Raw genomic sequence first — 21,870 nt, 5'->3', positions numbered from 1 at the left:
GACCCTTATGTGAGTGGACTTTCCTGTGCTGTTACTGTCGATTTGGAAAAGTCTTGCTAAGTTAAAAGTTATGTGGAAAAACCTGCAGTTAATAATGCCGGAATGTTTCCCCAGCAAAAAGAAAAAAGGTCTTTCCAGCTAACGACAAGTGCTGTGTGTTGCTGAAGAAGAGCCAAGGGAGCTCTGTGAATCTGCCAGTTTGCAGATGAAGCAGCTACGTGGACACACAGGAGAAGAACGAGAAAACACTGTTGATGGGAAAAGGAAGATGCGAGGATATCAACTGGAAAGTAAAGGTTGTGCTCATTTTCATTGTAGTTTATTTTTCTCAATTTCATATCTCTTTCCTCCTTTCAGTTCAGATGTGTTAGCTGTTCATCTATCCTTGTCCTAAGAATTGATCGTTACATCCACGGGAGATTGCTGGGCATGAAGAAAACACTTACCGTAATTAAAGTGAAGAAAGCTGATGACAGGCTTGCTTCTCCCTTTCAAAGGAGCTAAGAACTTAACTGAAAAACAGATTTATTTCAAAGTAAACTTCATTCCACTGGACACAGTATCCGTACAGACATAAATTAAAATATGGCTTATTATAGCTCTGCAGAAGTGGAGCACAGCCATGGAGGGGGCCACCTTTAAGCTAAGGATACAACAAAAGTGTGGCACATTAAATGGCCATTAAAAGACTGATCTTAATTAGTTCCCGACAGGAGACAGGGTTAAATAAGGCTATGTCCCTGATGTGTTGGTATCCCTTGGCTCTCTCTCCACAAGAGACACCAGTTTGCTGTTGCCCTTCCCCAAGTAGTGGCCTCCCACCAGAGACTCCTTCAACAAGCTCCCGCCGCAGCCCCTCAGAGGGTACAAAATACGCCTGTGTTTGGTGGGGGAGGGCAGCAGAGAGGCTACCACGAGAGGAGGTGGCGTGCCTCAGGCAGGGGTTGTAGCCCGCACACAGAGGTGCTCTCTGCTGAGCTGAGCTGGCCATGAAGTTCACAACCCCCTGTGCTGGCCAACTGAGGGCAATTCCAGTAATTCAGGTTTTCCTCACTGGTGAGAGAGAGAGAGAGACGTGGATAGGAAATGAATGGCGGTAAAAATGTGAATTCAGGACATGCTAAGTAGCTCTTATCCTCCTGAAAGACATGTGCACTGGGGTGTTAAGTAAATCCTGAAAGGATACAACTCCCAGCTCATCCCGTTGTTGAAAGAGATTAAGCCCCTGAGAGCTTGGGGCGCTTGGAGATTACGGATCAGAGTCCAGAGGGGGATGCACCCTGGTGTGACTTATGGTGTTTAAGGTCTTTATGCCTTCCCTCAGCACTTCTAACTGGCAAGATTTCTTTTCCTTCCTTTTCGGAGATGACAGGGAATATACTCTTAATTTTGTAAAGTCCCACTGACATGCAGAATATCATGGGCTCTGGTTCTCCTCCTGGATCCACACACAGATATATTACTGAAAAGCGGTATTTGTGAGAAAGCACTGTGTCTTTTCTGCTGAGAACAGGTCATCTTTACGCAGACCAGACGCCACAGACGCGCTCCTTCACTGTCCGAGAGCGCCGCAGCCTTGCCGGGTGAGCCTGTTGCGAGTCCTCTCACAGAGCAGACCGCTGCCCCGCTATGTTTTACAGTCAGCGGCACCTCAGATTACATTTCCATGTAAAAGTTCAATGTTGTGGCCCAGCCCCTGGGAATTACAATGTCTGAGCTAGCTCTGCAATACTGGGATGATGCTGTTATTAATCCTTCTGATAAGACCGGAGCAGTCACTGTCTGGTATAAGGGCTTGTGCATCACTGCATAATACATCAAACCTCCAAGGCTGCAGCCTCTTCTGGAGAGCAGATAAAATTTCCCCTGCCTCTCGTGTGCCTCTGTGCAGGGACAAGCGTACCGGGGTGGCCAGCGGCGACGGGGGCGCCCAGCCAGCACCAGGGGACGTAACCAAGGGAGGGGCAGGTTATGCTGATAAACTTGATCTGTTTAAGATGCCACTTGACATAATCATGTTTTCTTGTAAATGAGCCTTCTCATACAGCTCTTGGAGAAATGTAAAAGGGGCCTAACTGGGAAATAAACCACAACATTTCAAGAAACAAGAGTAAGATAAATCATTCACTCCTCCTCTTCTCTTTTTGGTGGAGGCGGCGTGACAGTCTCCTACACCAGAGCCTGTGGGACAGCCGTACCTTCACTTTTTCCTTTTCCTTGAGATTTACTACTATTGTTACAACTCAGGACAGTAATTGAGGCTGTGCTGGTGTAGACTGTCCCCTGCTGTTTTACACTCTGCAGTATCTATTTTTTCTTATCTGAAACTGAAGCTCTATAGAAAATGTGGGAAGATGCTAATGGTGTTGTATCTTGTCGTCGTATGTTGTTTTTAAACATCTTTTAAGCATCTGATACTTTCCATTTTTCCTGGCTTGTGCTTCCTGCTCATTCCTTTTCATTAGGAATTGCATGATTAAACAGAAGTAAAACACATCGGTCTGTATTTCAGACAGTAGTCTTTAAACTTCCAAACACAGGGGACATTTTCACCTGTATTTTCTATGCACACAAGCTGGATGTGAAACAGTATTAGTGCAAAATTGCTGGTGTGCGCCTTGACATCCCTTTGAGAAAATTGATCCAGTCAGTAAAATGTATTTCACCTTCCGTCCTAAATAACTGATTTCTGTTCCAGGTGAATTTCTACAGTAATTTACAGTTCTTCTACTTTTTCTGTTATCCATTTTTCCCCTATTGAGATCTTTCTTACTCATTTTCATTTATTTCTGCAAAAATCTTTTTTCCTGGTTGCAGAACCATTACTCCTTCTCCTACTCTTTCTTTTTATTTAAGTGCTTGGTTCTTTATCTTTTGATCATTAATTACTGGTGTCTTTTTGACCTCTCCTTTGTAAGCTACCTTGTCATATTTCTATTTTGTACCTTTTAGACTCCGTTTAGACTATTTTTTCTTTAGCAGTTCTGCTCTGAATAGCTGTGTTCTTGTTTTTCAGTGAGTTCCCAGAACGGCCACACAGCCGAACCTTTGCCCTCCTCCCTCTTGTTTTTTATCTTGTATCTATTGTATCAATGGCCTATTTAAAAATGTATTTTACAGCTCACTGAGGCCAAGCTGCTCTCTCATTTTATAGTTACGCTGATTACAATTTATGTAGTTGTCTTGCTAAGCTTCTGCTGTGACTGTGAGCCAGTTAGCGCCTGTCTTTTGAGGGCTAGATGTACTTTGGTGTGGACAGAAACGGGTGACTTGTTTTTTGGTTTAGGAGATTGTGGTCTGAGACTATATAAGAATAACACGAACGGGAGCAGCTCTACCAGTGTTGGACTGGTGAAGCTTTACTTTAAGGGCTGATGGTTTTTCTGTGGAAAAAAATGTGAGCTTTTTCTGGTGTGACAGGGTGCAAGCACCTTAGCAGTAGATGGGTGACACTACATTAGTTCAGGAAGATTCCCACCTCTTCTTAGGTATCCAAATTGTTTCTTGGACTGGTTCCGTGTGTATCGTTTTAACAGGCTTTATGGTGCATTTTCATTTGCTTCTTGCTTTGCAATGATTCCCAAAGTTTTTCTTTTGTAATTGAAAAAATGTGAATAGTTCATATATTATTGTCCTCTCTGCCAAATCTCCCATTACCATCAGCAGAGTCTCATTTAGTGTGCAAAGTTAGAGTGTAGCATAACCTTTAACGATTTCTTTGTCAGGAGTGGTGGTTATGAAGGAAGGCCGGCTGTCTTTCAAAACCATGAGAGAGGCTGGGCCTGCCTGCTGAAGTAGATTTTATAGATGTGTAAAGGGAAACATGATAAATGCAGGCATTTGCTGTCATTTTGTTCTTTTAAATAAATAACTGAGTATAATGAGTCTCAGCCACAGAGTGAGCATAATGAACCTCCAAAAGGGAAGATGCTGTTTGAGAGCAATATTTACCACTGAGGAAGGGATTGTTACAGAAACAAAAATTGTTTAGACGTTAGTGAGTGAGATAAGAATATATTAAAGGAATTAAAAGCTAAGATGATTCATCACATGTTTCTGCTTGTTTGTAAGATACACATGAAAGACAGGGATTTCAAAACATTTGTAGTAGAAAAACATCAATAACAAAGCCCACTGATTTAATTTTTCAGTCTCTCGGGCTTCAAAAGATGTAGTGACTTGTCCACATTTGCCTTCAAAAACATACAGTCCTGTAAATTAGCAATGGTTTTGTTTGCTCTGCTCCATTTCTTTTCTGAATTAGCCATCTATATATGGTATTTACACAATTTTCTTGTTTGCCAAAATCTAAGAATTGCTTTTCATTGTGTTGCGGGTCAGACTTCTGATGCATTTCAAACCCGAGACCTACTTCCCCTGGTGCTGCTGACTAGCGTGCAGCAGCCTGGGGACAGCGAGGCGGCGTGTGCGTGCTCTGCTCTCCATTCACTTTGGCAGACTCTCTCCTTCCCATTCAATAAACTGCTTTCTGAGCTGAAGCTTTGGCTGCTAATACCGGTTTGTAACAGAGATCGATGTAGTCATTCAGATGCCTATTCTTATGAGAGAGAAAACACGTTAGGACACTATGTTTTGCTTTCCTCTGTCATTTGTATGGGACTGGTCCAGTGAGTTACTGTAAGGATTTTGGTATGATCACTCAAATTTACCCCTTTCACAGGGCCACTCCTTTATGAGGTTACACGGCTACTGGAGCGAGAGCTCACAGCACAACTATTGCAGAAGATTTGTATTTAAGTATTAGGCATAGCAGAATATAGCATTAACTTCTAAAAATGTGCACGACTTACAGGGCTTTTACATGTACATATCCTATAGGAGGATAGTAGAGAACACAGCAACAAAAGCAAGAAATGGAGAAAGAAGTGAAACCAAGAGAAAAACATGTAAATAAAGAGAAAACTGCTAGCTAGGGCTCTGACCACATCACCTTTCAGAGGAAAACAGGAATTGCAGTTTAGCAAGCCCAAATTCCTCTTGTTGCACAGTCTGGATTTTTCTGAAGAATATTGTTTTGGATGTCTCCTCCAAGCTGACCATCAGTGAGACATCTACGAGCCAGCTAGTAGAAGATGAACTGGCCTCAACCAGCTTCTGCTAATCTGGACTGGGGGTAGGTGGCAGTAATCCCCCCAGAAGGGGAGTGGTGCTTCAAGGACCAAATGTACTCTTAAGGATGAGCAGCAGTAGGGAAAGAAATAGCCAGAGAGCAGTGGGAACGGACTGGTTTGGTGTGGTCCTTCCGGGCAAGCGTTTCTGTGGAGCCTGCAGGCACCTGCCGCTGCCTTCCTGAGCGTCGCAGGGGAGAGCTGTAACGCGTTCAAAGTGCCGTGGCTTGGCTGCTCGTCACCCTCCGACTCAGCACAGCACAGGAGCACACACGGACTTTCAGGCATCTGTTTATGGCTTGCTGGCTTTGCGGTGCCTTATAGCACAGTCTGTAAGTGAAGCTGAGCTGAATTCGGAGCCCCGATCGGAGGCGCTTGGTGTTTCACAGGGCCGAGTGAAATTCCTGCAAAGCACCTTGGGTCTGGCCTTGGGGGCCCAGTGCCACGCGCCTGCTCCGCGGGGAGGAAGGGCATTTGGGGAAGGGAGCGAAAGGGGCAGGGAGGCGCATGGTCTCCAGTGATCTTTGGAAAGACACTCCTGGATCTGGGTGCTTTAGTGCAAGGTTAAATGAACTCCACCTGCGTGCGTAGGCTGGCATTTCCCCTCCTGCCCCTCCCCGAAACACCAGCGTCCCCTGCGCAAGCTCAGTACAGCAGACACCAAAGTCAAAACTAGTTTCCAGGGTCTTTGCTTCTTAGGAAAAAAGTGATTCCTTTCTAAACCACGGTTTTAGGAAAGAAAAAAAGGAGAAAATCTCCATTTGGAGCATTAAGAAGAAAGACTTTACCAGAATTGTTTATTATAATGGCAATTTTTCTCTTTATTCCCTACCATTTAAAAATGTTGGACTTTTTTTTTTGCTCACATTTAAAGGTATGATGTGCCTTGTAAACAAAAACCAGGCACAGGGCATTTCAACCCCGGAGCCAACTATTTTGCAGATTCATAAGTGTCTGAGAAAACGCCTGTCATGCAGCTATAACAGTCAGTGCCTTGTTTGTTACCAATGCCTAATACTTTAAGTATTAACTCAGCTATTCTTTATTTCTATTTCCATTTCTAATACATTTCTGTTTGTGCATCTCCCAACTGAACATACTGTGCTTCTGTTTAACTATCTATTTATAGTCACAAGAGAAATAAACATATAAAATAAATGCATCTTGATGCATAGCTGTGCAGGAGTACAGATGTTTTATTAATGAAAATGAATCCAGTTTTTTGTAAGTCATGGCAGCAATATAACATATCATTGTTTGGTTCTCTGCTAGACAGTCCCTGCTGTTTTTACATAGAAATTCCTGTAATACTTAATGGACATCTGGAAGAATTCAGCCAATTAATCGAATTCACGCAGGAGCTAGGCTAATGGCTGTCTGAAAGGCAGATTACATTAAATCAAACTTGCAATATGAATGAAAGTACTTAATCATACATGCAACATTCATTAGATGCGGCACAGCAAGTGTTTTGATTACTTTAATGAAAGATCAGGTAAAGTGCATCAACTGAACAGATTGAAGAGACAGCATGCTTACAAATGTTTGATTATGTTGACTATCAACAGAAACAGTGCCAGTAATTTATAGCAAAACGTATTTGGAGGAGGAGGAGTACTGAGCTGGTGAACTTGGGAGGGATAAGTGAAATTTGGGCCTTACCTCCAAACACTTTAATTAATAGTCAGGATAGCAAGACTTTAATCAAATGTCACAAAAGAAGCAAAACAGATGTATTTGGAGCATCTTGCATGGCAACTGCCAGTGATCATTTGTGTCTGCAGTACTTAGAGCCTGATGCTTTTTTTGAAGTCCCTGTGTTTTGTCTGACTTTGGAATAAACATAGATAGTTCCTAACTGGAAAAATATTTTCAAAACAATGATTGATGCTTGGTTATTTGGTTCAAAAAATAATGATCTCTGATTTGGGCTGATTGCCCCCCAGCGTTAAGCTAGATCCACTCTGATGGCAGAGCTTGGACAAGTGCTTTTTAAAAAGTGCGGCCAGGTCTCTGGATCAGCACTCTTTATTCTTTTCCCTTGTTTTTTATATTTCCTGCACTGAAATGAGTGGCATGAGTTATTTCCTTGCTGGAGCTGCTGCCTTCCTTGTTGCTCTTGTGAGATGCAGGCACCCAACTCAGATGTGCTTTATGTCTCTGAAATGTAGCTTTCCTACTTGTTTCTACAGAGTGCTGTTCTGTGCAGCTGTTTCCAGTCAGCTTCCTCTGTTGTTTTTCTCTCCTTCTCCTTCTCCCTGTCCCTGTCCCTGTCCCTGTCCCTGTCAAGGCTTTTCTTGTCACTGTCTTTTATGCTCCATCTGCCCCTTTGTAATTGTTGTTGCTCATGGTTATGGCTCCTGTGTTACCATCTGCTTTGCAATGGCCAGGAGGTCCCTGCAACTTATTCCTCAATAATTCCTGCAGTTCCTCTGCGCAGGAGAGCAGAGCTGAAAGGACACCCTTCGGGTGGGAGCTATCTGCAGCCCAGGCAGGAGATGGGGCTGGGAATCCGATGGAACCTGAAAGAAATGAGGGGGAGGAGACGGGGTGCCGTGGCGCGGCTATGTGAGAAGTGGCCGAGCACTGGCCATAGGGCATTGCTCATCCCCTTCTACGGCAGAGGGGTTTTCTGGAGGAAGCTGGTGTTAGTTTATTATGACACTTTCCGCAGGAGCTTTTTCCCCATCAGAGGGCACAGGAGCACAGAGCAGATAAGGAGGCCAGGTGATGGCAGCACAGTGTGGAGAAGAAAAGCAACAAAAATGTGCCCAAATTTGCTAGTTCTGGAAGGCTGGGAACCCCATGGAAACAAGTGGGATATGCTCAGTGCTGTGTATCAAAAACACAGCCCGTTTGCTTCAGGTTTATTCAGTCAACATAGGCAGAAGGAACAAAGACAGTCTTTCTGAGGACAGGAGACAGCATTTTTTAGCTTTTTAGTTTCAAGTTCCAAAATCATCTGCAAGATGGCAACTGCCTTTGCTGTTGCCAAAGGTGCAAGGGGCAGAAATATAGCTGCTATTAGCTATGTGGCTACAGGCAAAACGGCCGCCTGCCAGACCACCTGGAGGCCCAGCGAGAAAGGCTGGGAGCCAGGGCCTGTCTTTTATTGGGAAGTAAACTGCAACGGTAGCAGCACAATCCATGTAGGTGTTGGACTGTCCTGTGGCTCCGCTCTGCCTGTCTGGGACTGCGGTGCTGCTGCTTCCCCTGTGCTAGCAACTCTCTGGCCTCGCTGCCCCCGAAAACTGCCCTGGCAGAAAAAGCCAGTTGGTGGCTTCCCCCGCCGCCAACGCCACGCTCTCGCCTTGGCTTGCTGAGGTTGCTCTGCCCGTCGCACCCAGAGCGTCTGCATCTGCCTGTCTGCACGTGCGTCTGCACATAGCGCAGCTGGGACTTGATCCCCTTGAAGGCCGCTGTTGCTATTCACACAATAGCTGTAACTTTTCTGCAAAAGGAGTAGGTTTCTCAGTGAATTACAACATGTAACGATGGCTGTAGAAAACAGACAGCTGCGTATCTCATGCCGAAGGAAGCCAAAGCTTCCAATTTTATGACACAGCAAAATCGATAAATAACTCCATTACAATTTTACTTGTAATGGCAGATGGCCTCAGCCTGTGGGACACTAGCTGACGTTGGTAAAGAGATAACGAAAGCTGGCGTGGTCCCACCCAGGCTCTTTGCTAACCCACAGGAGCTTGGGGCTGCGGTCAGCGCCCCGGGGCTGGAGGCGGCAGGAGCCCTGCGGGGCGCAGTGATGCCGCCCGGCCGCTCCTGGTCCTCCCGGGCTGCCGCGTCCCTCAGCCCTGGCAACACGGCGACATTCGTACCATAACTTTGTCTGCCAAAAAGGAGGAAGGTGAACGTCTTCATAGCATTTTAAAATCCCTTAAAACCCCCCTCGTCCAGGTACCTTCACGGAACAAAGTGCTTCCTATCATGTAAATCTTTTTTGTTAATATTTGAGCAATAAAGAAAATGCAGCAGCTGTTAGCATAATATTTCCCTGGAGGCAGATTGTCCTCAGGTAAAACAAAACACAATTAACATAGCAGCAAGGTCAGTTCTATTAGCCAACACGCATCCCCGTAATGCAGATATTTCCTTCAGTGTCTGTCACCAACATCAAATCCCCAACCGTAGCAAGATAATTGGCAGCCTGCTTCTACGGGGAAGATTAAATGGCTTGTGCTGCCACCAAAAACAGCTTGTATTTTGTTTGTGTAAGTGCTCGAGCGTCAGGGTGGTATCGCTCATCTAGCTATATTGCCATAGAGCCATGTATCAAGGACAGTCATCTGAGGCGGCTTCTGTCTCCCTCCTATATACTGTTTCCTTAATTATAAACCAGATGTTGAGGGAAGATTTGAAAGTCAACTTTATCTGAAATCCCAAAATATAAAAAACTTGATGGGCTAAAAATTTACCACAATTTTTTTTGTGGTGGGGAGGGAAAACATGAAGGAGAGAAAGTCTCTTTAATCCTTTGCTTATAGTTCTTTTCTATTTTATTTTTAACCCTTACTTTTTAAATATGTGGTTGTTTTCTCTTTTATTAAGTGGCCAAAGGCACTTCTCTTTTTCTTTCTACCCCCTCAGCCCCCCAAAGAGTTTTCAGCCCCTTCTCTGAGGACCAGACCTCACCCAAGACGTCCTCCCTGCCAGCCAGGATCGCTGTCACACAGTCCTGTTTCTGCTTATGCCCGAAGATGTGCAGAAACATCAAATGCAGCTGCCTACTTGCTTAACGATGCTCTTTCCAGAGAATATTTATTCTTTTCCATTGTCTACGCAGGCTCCCAGTCCCTCACCAGGTGTAACCCCAAGGTGTTACTCCCAGCCCCCAGAGCCTGGTAGAGTTACAAACTGGGCTGTTAGAAATGCGATTTCTGTCGTGCAGTGGAGTCATTGGCGCCCACAACCATCGCTCTCGCTGCGCGCGCCGGAGCTGCGAGGGCGGTGCTGTGCCCAGCCACGCGGGCGCGAGCTGCCAGGGGCTTTGCTGGGAAACTCCCCTCAGTAATTTAACTGAGTTTCCTCGCAGACGCACTCTGGATCATTTCTGTTTAGTGTCAGCTTTTGACTGTGGGAGATATTTAGGGGAATCGGAAGTCTGTGATGGCTTGAGAAGGTCCTAAGGAAGCTGTTTTAACTATCATTGCACCTGAACTCTGAAGAAGTGCGTGAATGGGTCTGATACAGGCTTTTTTTATCAGGAAAGTTATAAACAGTGGTAGAAGCGCACTAACACTAGCCAGGAAGCTCCTTCCGCACGGGAGGAGTCGTGCACACTCGAATGCGTGCGCAGAGCTGGTAGCGGCACACACGTCGCGTTTCCAGTTCCTGGCTGTATCAGTATTTAAACTAAACCAGAAAGGAGCAAATGGTCTGAGGAAGCAATGGACAGAAGAGAAGGAAGTATTTCCCCATGTTTTAACCCCTGCCGGTTCCTTGAGAGAGACTGTGTCCTTTCTGCTAGAATCATTAGTTATTGCGCTTTTCAGCCAGAAGTTTGGTTTTCCATGACTATGGGATTAACCCCTTGGCTAATCCGAGGTCAACTAAGAATGACCCTCACATGTGAGTGGTGATACCAGACGAGCATTACCTCAGGAGAAATCTTTCACCAACCTGTTTGATCAGGACTAACCTAATCTTATCAGGCCCTAGAGAGCACTGTGTATGGTCAGTCTTCACATTAGTCAGTTCTCCTGACATTGCTCAGTTCCTTGCTTAGAAAACCCTCAACCTTAAATAAAGTCATCCCCCCCCCGCCACCCTGGTAAGATGTTCAGATGGGTTAAGTGCTGCACTCACAGCTAGGTAATGAGGCTAATGGAAATTCAGTGGAGAAAAAAATCCAGCAAATTTCCACAGAATTCTTTTTTGGGAGGGAGGGAGACTTAAATGTTTAAATTATCTGAAGTTTTTTAATTATAAATATTTTGAAAGGATTAAAAGCTGAAGGCAAGAGCATAAAGCCATGGAACAATTCAAGAAGCTCAGAAACTCACAGTGCCCACTGTAATGACAGTTACCATGGTTAAATTCACTTGTGAATGGGGAGGCAAAGTAATCTATAAAGAAACTGTAGATGGGAGCCAAGCAGCCAGAAGCCAGCGATTGAGACGGGGCAGGGCAGGGACAACAGCACACTCCCTGAGGCAAATTCAGGCATGGATCACAAGGTGGCCATGACATTAGGAACCCCAAGACAAATTTGCCAGTATTTTTCCAAAAGATCTGCTGGAGTCAACAACTGTTGTTGTAAGACCAACGATGAGCTGAATGGGCTCTTCAGCTCTGGGTCCCCCAGACCCAGCTGGTGGGGGAGGTGCTGCCGCCCAGGGCTGCTCTGGGGTGGTGGGTTTCACCTCTGCTGCTCCGGGAGGGGAGAGCCTCAGCCACCCCGCAGCCTTCCTGTGACCTCTAAGCCGTGTCACGCCTGGCCACGACGACACTTAAGAAACCCCCAGCACAGCTCCAGCCTCCAGGTTATGTAGCTTTTGTTGGAAAAATGTTTGGAGTCCCGGTAAGTGCACTCAGTGCACCTGCTGTCCAGCTGGCACGTACTTCCCCTATGGCTACTCCTCTGTAAGTAGGAAAACGCCTAGTTAGGTAAATAAGAAAATGCATTATTAGGTTCCTCGCCCCTCAGGACAGAAGCAAAGCTGGACATCCCTACAGCAGACTTTCTTTGCAGTATGACAAAAGTGAAAGGGAAACCGCTTACAGGGAGAAACTGAAAGAACTGTCTAGGTGGGTTGGAGAACGGTGTAAGACAGTGGCTCTGTAACCAGAGATAGAGCTACTCAGTGCAAAATGTAACTGGAAAGTCCCAGTCACAAGGGTCAAATCAAATACTAGGAAAAAACTGTGCAGTCAGTGGAGTGATTTAACTTTGCTGCAGTGTGGCTTATTGGTTCCAGCTAAAAAAGTTTGTACTATCGCTGGCTGCTCTCTGGCCCACAGATTTTATAATCTAATCTAAAACTCAGTGCAACAACGAAAAGGGAGGGAAATGGAAGAGGAGAGTAATGTAAAACATGATTAGGAATTTGCTGAGGTGCTATAATCAAAGCAACTACATAGCCAAGTGTTTTAGCATTTTGAGCAGGTGGAGGAAATCCTGTTCTTGCACGAGGGCCTTGCATCTTTCTTGCCATTTCTGAAAAAAACCCTTGATCTTGAGGTGCTGCTTCTCCCTTTCTCCTTATGCGCTATAATTTCTTCTGCTAGAGGATGTTCCCTGTGCGGTCAGCCCAACTGCACTGACACGGCTTGGGGTAGCTGTCTCTAAACAAGAAACGGAATAAGGCTTTATCATGTTCGTTTTCAACAGCACACCATCTTGTGTATACCACAAGCAGTGGGTCTCCACGTGGGACAGGTCTGTCCTGCCTTCAGAACTGGTCTGAGACAAAAGAGTGAGCAAAAAGGGAGATGCTGATACGACATAAGGTAGGGTCGGAGGGGCTGTTGACAAAGTGCTGCTACTGTACTTTATTCTCGACGTGAGTGACAGCATTCAAAACAGGTCAGCGAATTAGCAAATGTCACTACTAGTCTGCCTCATGGACGCGCAAGCTGCCCCTAGACACATGGTATCCGCAAATGGGCCGTGCGCTGCAGCTGGGGACAGGGACAGAGACGGGGGGAGAGGAGGGAGATTTTGGCACTTTTGCAATTTGTTGCGCCGCGACTCGATCTCGCTGGCTTCCCTCCTGTGCTCCAGAGACTGCCCGCCAGCGGAGCTGCCGGGGGGCGCTGATCACGGTAATTGCACGGAGAAATGATTTAGCATTTTGAGCGGGAGAGGAAATGCTGTTCTTGCACGGGGGCCTCAGCCTGCTCCAACATCTTTCTTGCTGCTTGTGGAAAAACTCCGGACCTGGAGGTGCGGGAGGACGGCACAGGGGCCCGCCCAGCCGCGCACGCAGCCCCGCGCTCTCCCGGGACAGCCGGGGCGGCGCCGCCTGCCTCGGCCCCGCCGGGGGCCGCGCCGCCGCCGGGCGCCCCACGGGCAGCTCCCGCACACGCTGCGGCCGCGCCGCTGCTCGCCCCCTCCACCACCGCGGTGCGGTGCGGTGCGGTGCGGGTTTCCCGGCCGCGTCGGGCCCCGCTGCGGCCGCGCCGTCGCGGCAGCGCCTGGGCCCGCTCCGCCGCCTCCCCGGGCGGGCCGGGGGGCCGGGCCGGGGCTCCCCGCCTGCCGCCGGCCGCGGGGGGCCCGGCCGCCGCTCCGCGCCCCTCCCGCCCGCGCGGCCCCAACTCCTCATTGGCCGCCCGCGCCGGGGGGAGGCGGCGCCCGGGCGGGCAGCGGGCGCCGGCGGTATAAAGGCGGCGCGGGCTCGGCGCGCCGCGCTCCGCTGCTCCCGGCCCCGCTCGCGGCCCCGCTCGCGGCCCCGCCATGCCGCGCGGCTTCCTCGTCAAGCGGAGCCGGCGGCCCGGCGGCTCCTACCGGGCGCGCCCCCGGGAGCGGGACCCGCCGCCCGCCCCGTCGCCGCCGCCGCCGCCCGCCGCCGGGGGCAGCCCCGCGGCCCGGCAGGGGGCGGAGGAGGAGGAGCAGGGCGAGGAGGAGGAGGGCGCCGCCGCCGCCGCCTGCCCCGCGCCCGCGCCCGCGCCCGCTCCCGCGCCCGCGCCCGCCGCGGCGACGTGGCTGCCCGGCGGCGGCGGGAGCCCCGGGCGCGCCCCGCCGGAGGGGCCGGCGGGCTGGGGGGCGGCGGGGCCCTGCAGCGCCGCGGGGCCCCGCGCGGCTTTCTTCGAGCGGTGCCTCAGCTCGCCCGCGTCCGCCGAGTCCTTCCCGCTGGCCGCCTCCTTCCCGCCGGCCGAGAAGCTGCTGCTGCAGCCGCGCACGCCGCTGCCCGCCCCGCCGCCGCCGCCGCCGCCGCCGGGCCCCGCGCTGAAGCGGCCGTCGCGGGCCAAGGCGCCGGCTAAGAAGGCCAAGGCCACGCGGAAGCTGAGCTTTGCCGACGAGGTGACCACCTCGCCCGTGCTGGGGCTGCGCATCAAGGAGGAAGGGCCCGAGGGCCGCCCCGGACCGCCGGCGGGGCCGCCGCCGGCGGGGCGCACGCCGCTGGGCGAGTTCATCTGCCAGCTGTGCAAGGAGCAGTACGCGGACCCGCTGGCGCTGGCGCAGCACCGCTGCTCGCGCATCGTGCGCGTCGAGTACCGCTGCCCCGAGTGCCACAAGATCTTCAGCTGCCCCGCCAACCTGGCCTCGCACCGCCGCTGGCACAAGCCGCGGCCCGGCCCCAGCGCCGACGGCGCCGCCGCCGCCGCCGCCGCCGCCGCCGCCGCCGCGCCGCCGGGCAAGGAGAACAGCCCCGAGCGGCGGCCCCGCGGCCCCGCCGCCGCGCCGCCGCCGCCGCCCCGTCAGCACCGCGGCGCCGCGGACAGCGCCGGCGGCCCCGGCGGGGCGGGCCCCGGCGGGGCGGGCGCGGCGGAGGCCTTCGCGTGCCCCTGCTGCCAGAAGCGGTTCCGGCGGCAGGCCTACCTCCGCAAGCACCTGGGCACCCACGAGGCGGCGCGGGCGGCGGCCCGCGGCCCGCCCGAGCGGGGCCCGCTCGCCTTCGCCTGCCCGCTCTGCGGGGCCCGCTTCCCCTCGGCGGACATCAGGGACAAGCACCGGCTGTGGCACGCCGTGCGCGACGAGCTGCTGCTGCCCGCGGCGCAGCCCGGGGGCGGCGCGGCCGGCGGCGAGCCGCAGGGCTTCCCCTGCAAGCACTGCCCCGCCACCTTCTTCAGCGCGCCCGGCCTGGCGCGGCACGCCACCAAGTGCCACCCGCCCGAGGGCAGGCAGGTCCTGCTGCTCCAGGTGCCCGTCCGGCCGGGCTGCTAGGGCCCGCGGGCTCCCCCGGGCGCGCCGAGCGGGCCCTGCCCACGCTGCAGTTCCTATGGAAAGGCGCAGTTCCCGCGTACGCGGCTGCGAAGGCGGAGCGGCCGTCCGCAACCTCCCGACGGGGTAGCGACGCTCGTCGCCTTGTCACCGCGGCCACGGACGGAGCCCGCCGCGCGCCGTCGCCGGGGCAGCCGGCGAGGACGGGGCCGAGGTGCCGGTGCGGCCCGGGGCTTGCGGCAGCGCCACAGACCGTCCCCGGAGCGCCTGGCTGGACGCGGCAAATCCTGGGGAAGCGGACATCGACCCGCCGACAGTACCTCTTCCACAGCTGCTCTCGTCCCCCGGATAGAAGTACAGCTGTATATATAATATTTAAAGAGAAGAATTATTTTTTTCGTGAGATGAAGGAGCCTGATCTAGTTACTTTGTTTTAATAGCCTTAGCCCCTAAGCTTCAACATCTAATTTATCGTGAAGTGTTTTGTTTGCTATCCTGTATTAAAATAGTCAACAAGGTAAATGTTCATATTAAGTCAATGTCGGGTCATATAATAGCTAGCAAAACGTCTGGAAAATTAACTGTGCTGTCTGCTTATTAAAATAAGAGGTGTTGATCTTCTATAGCTAAGTATGCATCTCCTGCTTATTATGTGCTTCTGTACTCTAGCAACCGTATGGTAGGCAAAACGCGCGTCTTCGGCAACTGCCAGTTTCAAAATCCGCTCTATTAGTGGCTTGTCAGCGCAGCATCAACAACAGCAAGGAGTGCGGTAGGGTCTCCGCAGACCGTGCCAAGCCCTGCATCACGCGTAGGTACCGAGCCCTGGTTAGCACCAGCCTTTTGGGCAGCCTCCAGCCCCTCTCCTCCGCTGTAAACCCAGCGAGCTCCTCTGAGTCTTCTGTAAACAGCTAAATTTAGAACATGAAACAGTCTTTTGATATGTTGCTGAAGTGCAGACAACAGGCTACCTTCCTTCTCCCTAATGAGTCCTACCTTTAGCAAAGCAACCAAGAGCGCGTATTTCCTGCCTTTAGCAGTGGTCTGGCCAAACGCTTTAAAATACTGTAGAATTTACCAGCTACTGACATTGCAGCTTTGTTTGTTTGTTTGTTTATCTTCACACGCTAGTGCTTGTTTCCAAATGTGATAGCAGATGAGGCCAAAAATAAGGACAAGCAAATTCAATACATGACTTAAAACAAAGCTAATGCTTTTCTTGAAGTCAGCAGGGAAAAGCAGGTCATTTGACAATGTCTGAAGAGACGAACTGATCACAGCCATAGCCTTTGTTATAATACTGTCTATGAAATGAGCATGCAAAATATTTCAGTCTTTTGATTAGCATCCTCTGAAGCAATTATTTCCCTAGTTTTGTATTTTGTTACACACAAGAGTCATGTATATCGTGCCTGAAGGCTGAAAGCAAGCTGTAAGTGCTTTATTTCAAATGTGCTCTCCAAACTTTCTTCCTTGTTTTGGTTCCAGGACTTGGAAAAAATGAATGAATACAATATAAGCTAAAGCAGCCAAGGTGTTATGCCTGAGGAAGGTGGCTAAGCTTACAGCTCACCATTCTCATATACCAGAAATAAAACATGTTACTTTAAGTTGTGCATTTTCCAGTCATTTATTGACAACTGAGACTTAGATAAAAATACCCATTTATCTCCTTAAATGAGTTCTCCCATGGAGAAGGTTACTGTGTTTTTTTAAACCATCACTCCCCTTTCTCTACTTGCACCGTCAAAGAAGGGCTACAGATCACACAGAAACCTAACGATTATCACCTGTTCCCACAATCAGCACTTGAACAACCAGCCTGCAAGAGTGAATGCCCTGCACTTCGCATTGCATTACGAGGAGCTTCATGTTTGCTGAGTCTGGGCACAAGTTTTCAATACAGCTCTCGTGCAACAGATAGGGAAAGAGCTCCTAAATAACTAGTGTATACACCAAGTTTCTAACATGAATGAAAACCAAGCTGTATATCACACTTACCACTCCACCTGTAGTAAGCTGTTCTATAAAATGGAGCAAGAATCCAATCACTGAGGTGAATGAATAATATACAAAAGGTGGTAAGAATATTTTTATTGTATTATTAAATAGCATGTCTTTTCTTTAACCATTACAAATTTGTAGATACTACATGAATGACAATACAGAATTTATATTGTTGCTCATATGATATATTTACACATGCAGCTAGTACCGATGCCATGCTACATTTTGTTACAGCATTTTGTTGTTTGCCAGACTCAAAATGTGAGCATTTCATCTTCTGTAGGAAAATACCTCTGGATGGGTGGAATGCATGTACTAATCTGCACTTGCAAGGTTGGGATCATCAGCATTTCAGGTCAGACTCCTGGAGCATGTTCCCTTTTCTTCCGCAATACACATCATCAGAGCAATGAATTTACATGAGGAAAGTGCTTTTTTTTTTTTTCTTTCCCCTCAAATGTAAGAAACAATAATATATATCTAGACCCAGCAGCCTGGTGATAAAGGCTACAAAACACGAAACTGAAAGGCATTTACTACTGATACCACTTTGAAAAGCAAACATTATAAAAATATTTGGAAGCCAAGCTTAAGTAGAATTTCAGAACAGTGATTTTTTTCCTGGTTTTCCAGCTAGGTTATGGCATCACCTGCAGTTATGAAATGATACATTGCTTTGTGAAGAAAGAGTTGGTGCTACTAGGAAGTTATTTCATTTGGACTCTGAAATGCTTGAAAGGCTGTTTATTTTATTCTTAACATAAATAATCTGTACACATCCTGTGCATTAACAACGTGACATCTGACAAGGACTTTACAAATGCAACTTCAATTTAAAATTGTACATTCATTTTCAAATTTTACATATTTATTTCTTTGTTACAGAGAAAATTGCAATGGGGCATAATAAATATAGTGTAATCAAACTGCAGTCTCCAATTCCATATATGACTCAAGATCAACCAGAGTTAAAAATTACTACTGTTAGATAACATAATCATCCAGGAAGGTAAAAGGTGCAGAGAACAAATGGCACTGAAAAAAAAAGAAAAGCAGCCTGGAGTTTGATAAAAACCAAAAGCTAAAATATTAAAGTAAAATTCCAGTGTCACTGTTTAAAATAAACGTACAAAAAAGGGGTATGCTGGGCTAGGGACACACACACATTAGAGATGTTATCTTTTTACTGAAAGCTGTGAGCCAGTGCGAGAAGGGCTGCTGCTCACTGTTAATTAGAAAGCTGCAGGTATCTCAGCACTTAGGACTTGTTGGCTGAGCCAGAGGAGCGGCGTAGCTTCATGGACATTCGGCTCTTGCTAGTCCGAGGAGACATTGGAGAGGCTAAGTCTGTTCCATCCGCCTGTGCTGTTGCTGCTGCTGGAGTTTCTCCCAGCTGAGTCTCTGGGCAGAAGCCTGCAGAGGACAGCAAGAACCGTACCTGTCAGTGCCGTCGTCCACGCGCACAGCACGGGGAGCTATGCACAAGGGGCAGACGGGAATGTCAGTGCTGCTGTCAATCCCACAGCATATACTAGCCCTTTACCAGCTGTGGGAGACCATACTGCACATGGAGCTAGCGACTGCCACAAATTCATCTCTAGAGAAAAGATGATGCCAGAAACCACTCAGCTACAAGACTGCAGAAAACCCTCGCTCTCTGCAATTGAGACAGCACTGAAACAGGCAATATTATCCTGCCAACCAGGAGAACACACACCTCAAGTTCCCTAGTAGAGATGGAGAGTTCTTATCCAAATCGTAACCCAGAAGAATTCAATCTTTAATGAGAACATGAAGGTTAACAGCTCACTGCGCATGAAGGGAGTTCTGGGAATGCAACCAAAAAGGTGGAGTGAATTGGGGGTGAATCGGGCGAGCAAATAAACTTCTCCCATCTAATCATGAGTCAGAGCTTCAAAAGGTAAATTCCTACAGGGCCCGCAAGGCAGAAGCTTGAACAGATCATACTAACCAGATGCACTATACATCACATTTTCTTTGTAAAAGGAACAAGACGAATTTGAGATTACAGTATGCAGTTCAGTACCCAAGCACCCAGAGCTACTCTACAGTGGGCCCTGAGTCCTTTTTTCAAGAGCTCTTCTCCTTACAAGCAGACTATCAGAATCTTCCATGTCAAAATCCTTTTCCATAAAGAGATACAAAAGGAAAAGGAGAAAACAGGAAATCAGAATCATATTCTCCTTCCTGTGTACAGGGAAAAAAAAAAATTAACCCTATGGACTCACATAAACAAAACTAAACTGCATTTTAATTAGCTATTTACAGAGACTGACAGACTGATTGAACTCAATTACCTCAGTCCCTACCGATCACTTTTGACCTGTACAAATTATGGATGGAAGCCTAGTCCTACAGAATTCAATAGAAAACTCCCCTGCTGACTTCAGTAAGCCAGAATGTCATTTGCTGTTTCTTTCACACCGTATTACTAGCGGCAATTCTTTAAAATAATAATGCAATAATCAGAACTAAAGATCTCTCTCCCTCAGCATACATTCCACATATAATGGGTGCAAAAAAACATTCAAAACTGAACATAAATTTATTTTGAAAGATTCCTCTAAAATAAAATTGCAGGTCATCAAGTAAGAAGTCTAACAGTACATTTAAAATATATTGTCATAAACCTAAATGATTTAGCAACCTGGATGTCTTCCTTGTTTGGTCCATCAACTGCCTGCTCCAAAGAGACGACACAATACTTTCTATCTTGTTCAAACTGACATGACCCACCGAAGTGACAGGGAGGAAAAAGGGCTGTTATTTGTTCCCCAGCTGGTGACAGTAATTCTGTTCATGAACTAGGTACTTCATTGCCAAACAATCTGGAAAAGCATGATAATACCTGACTCACTGTGCCTTATTAAAAAAAAAAAGGCAAGCAGGGAAACATGCACTCTCATTTTCTGAAATTCTATCTTGTTCTAATTTTACAAGGAATTAAAGCATTTCAAATGGTGGAAGTTAGAGAACAGAAAATAACCGTCGTCGTTTTTGCACAGCATACCATTCACAGCTAGCGTGAAAGACCTTCCGTTTCAAGCCTTTGCCCTTTACCTTGATGTGGCCAATGCTTTCTAGTGGAGGTTTTGGAAGGAGAAGAAATATCACAGCATTTCTTTCTTTGTTGAGAATGAAGAAGTGATGAGGAAGGAGAAGTGGAAAGAAGTGAGGAAGGGGGAGGAGAAAAGATAAAAGATAACAGGTGTGAGACATGAGACACGAACCGCAAAGATTGAAGGGTATTAACAGATGAGCACAGGAAACAGAATTTAGAATTTCATTATGTAATTGCTGTTCATGCTACAGGTTAAAGAGAGTGATGAGTTAGTTATGTGCAATGAAGCAACAGCTCTGAAATCAGGCATCATACTTACCAACTAAGCATTACAAGAAAAAAAGGAAGAGAGAGAGAAAGAAAAGAATTCTATAACATTATCTAGATCCAGCAACCTTTTTATAGCAACTGAGATACATCCTAAACAGTCTCAAATGCTTTCTTAAAGTCTGTGAAAACAGTTAAATACTCACACACATACACACAATCTAGAAGGAAAAACAAATGGCAACTTGATATATGGCTTCTGCTCCCCAGCTGTTTCTCATTTTTAAGTATGCTCGACTTAAACCAGTCTCAACACGAGACTCCTGAAATCATGCAAAGGAGAAAAAACCCATAATATTTAAGCTAGTTAATCTGAGTCAAAGGGTAAAATTGTAGTGTGAAATTTTATCAAGAGTGTCATAGTTGATAAAGAACACCTTTAAAAATTTGCTGTTTTGATTAAGATATTATTCTTGTCACCTTAAAAATTTGTTTATAATTCCTGTAGACAGACATCAGAAAGCACAGATTTACATGTAATCCCATTTTTAAAAAACTGACTCAGATTTATTGAAGAACAGAAGACATATAAAGTGATTTTCACATCTGAACATATCATACCAGAAGAGTGAAGAATAATGGCACTTAAAATATATTTCAGTCTGATAGCAATCAACAGACTAATAACTCAATTTCTTTGGATTTTAGATACGAATATATATACACACACACGCACATACACACATGTGGATATTAAATGTGGTATATATAAATTTTGTGTCCCCCCCCCCCCATGGTTTTAAAATCTTTAGTGTAAAACGTTATACCCTTATATTTCTACATGAGGAAATATTTAGTTACCCAAAATACAAAAACAGGGTTAAATAAGAGGCTTTGTTGATGACTGATGTAGAACCAGCAAGTATTAAATAATAAAAAAAAATGTATTAACATTTTAAAGAGTTTGAAAAATGTCAGAAAGGCATCCATTTTTTTACATCTCTTAGGCTTGACAATTGACCAGACTGGTATAAAGAAATCTGATGAGTTATGATATTTTGGGGCCATAATATAAAGCTGTTTCAATTGTTTATGAACAAAGTTAAACAGCAAAGTTGAAATAAGAGATTTTCATGTTCTACTGAAATTTTTAGCATCTTCTGAAAAGCTATGTTAGTTATTTGACTCAGAAACTAACTATTTTAATGTAAAATGAAATACTAACTACACCTGCATTTTTGAGTTAAAAGTGAAATGAAGTGGAGGAATCCAGACATATCATAATACACTCTTTTTTGTCATAATTAATTCTGATAGACTAGGAATTTGCATCTTGCTGGTCAATTCTGACTTTCCAAAAGGTAAAAAATTCACAGAATAGAAGTCTGAAAGGGTGCTGATATACTGCATGTTTTGACTACTCTCAGTACTTCTAGCTTTACCGTACTGATTGTCTGGATCAACATTTTCCAGAGTGCCATTTCTGAGAATGACAAAAAAGGAAAATACCGTTTGTGCATGTTAGCAAATTTCAGTGACCTTTC

The 21,870-nt window shown here is 47.1% G+C and overlaps 2 protein-coding genes across 10 annotated transcripts in view; one reads left to right on the top strand and one right to left on the bottom strand.

Annotated features, from left to right (window-relative positions):
* Positions 1–13,542: 13,542 nt before the first annotated feature.
* INSM2 (INSM transcriptional repressor 2) lies at positions 13,543–14,973 on the top strand. The gene has a single exon (XM_064513515.1). It carries the CDS (start codon positions 13,543–13,545, stop codon positions 14,971–14,973), a length of 1,431 nt encoding a protein of 476 aa, XP_064369585.1.
* Positions 14,974–17,049: 2,076 nt separating this feature from the next.
* RALGAPA1 (Ral GTPase activating protein catalytic subunit alpha 1) overlaps positions 17,050–21,870 on the bottom strand; it is a 134,356-nt gene continuing 129,535 nt past the window's right edge. For 5 of the 9 annotated variants that reach the window (XM_064512351.1, XM_064512349.1, XM_064512353.1 and 2 more), the window contains one exon: positions 19,053–20,123. In XM_064512351.1, coding sequence (XP_064368421.1) covers positions 19,966–20,123 — 158 coding nt within the window. In that variant the 3' untranslated portion in view covers positions 19,053–19,965. Of the gene's footprint in view, positions 18,391–19,052; positions 20,124–21,870 lie in introns of those variants that run through there. The other 4 variants (XM_064512350.1, XM_064512354.1, XM_064512356.1 and 1 more) reach the window with 2 other exon arrangements.

This window comes from Dromaius novaehollandiae, chromosome 5 (genome assembly GCF_036370855.1).
Source record: "Dromaius novaehollandiae isolate bDroNov1 chromosome 5, bDroNov1.hap1, whole genome shotgun sequence".
Classification (NCBI taxonomy): domain Eukaryota; kingdom Metazoa; phylum Chordata; class Aves; order Casuariiformes; family Dromaiidae; genus Dromaius; species Dromaius novaehollandiae.
This window is presented reverse-complemented; position numbering and strand designations above follow the sequence as displayed.

Bases quoted from the DNA above. Each gene is read 5' to 3' on its own strand.
- INSM2 (XM_064513515.1), top strand. From the start codon at position 13,543: ATGCCGCGCGGCTTCCTCGTCAAGCGGAGCCGGCGGCCCGGCGGCTCC.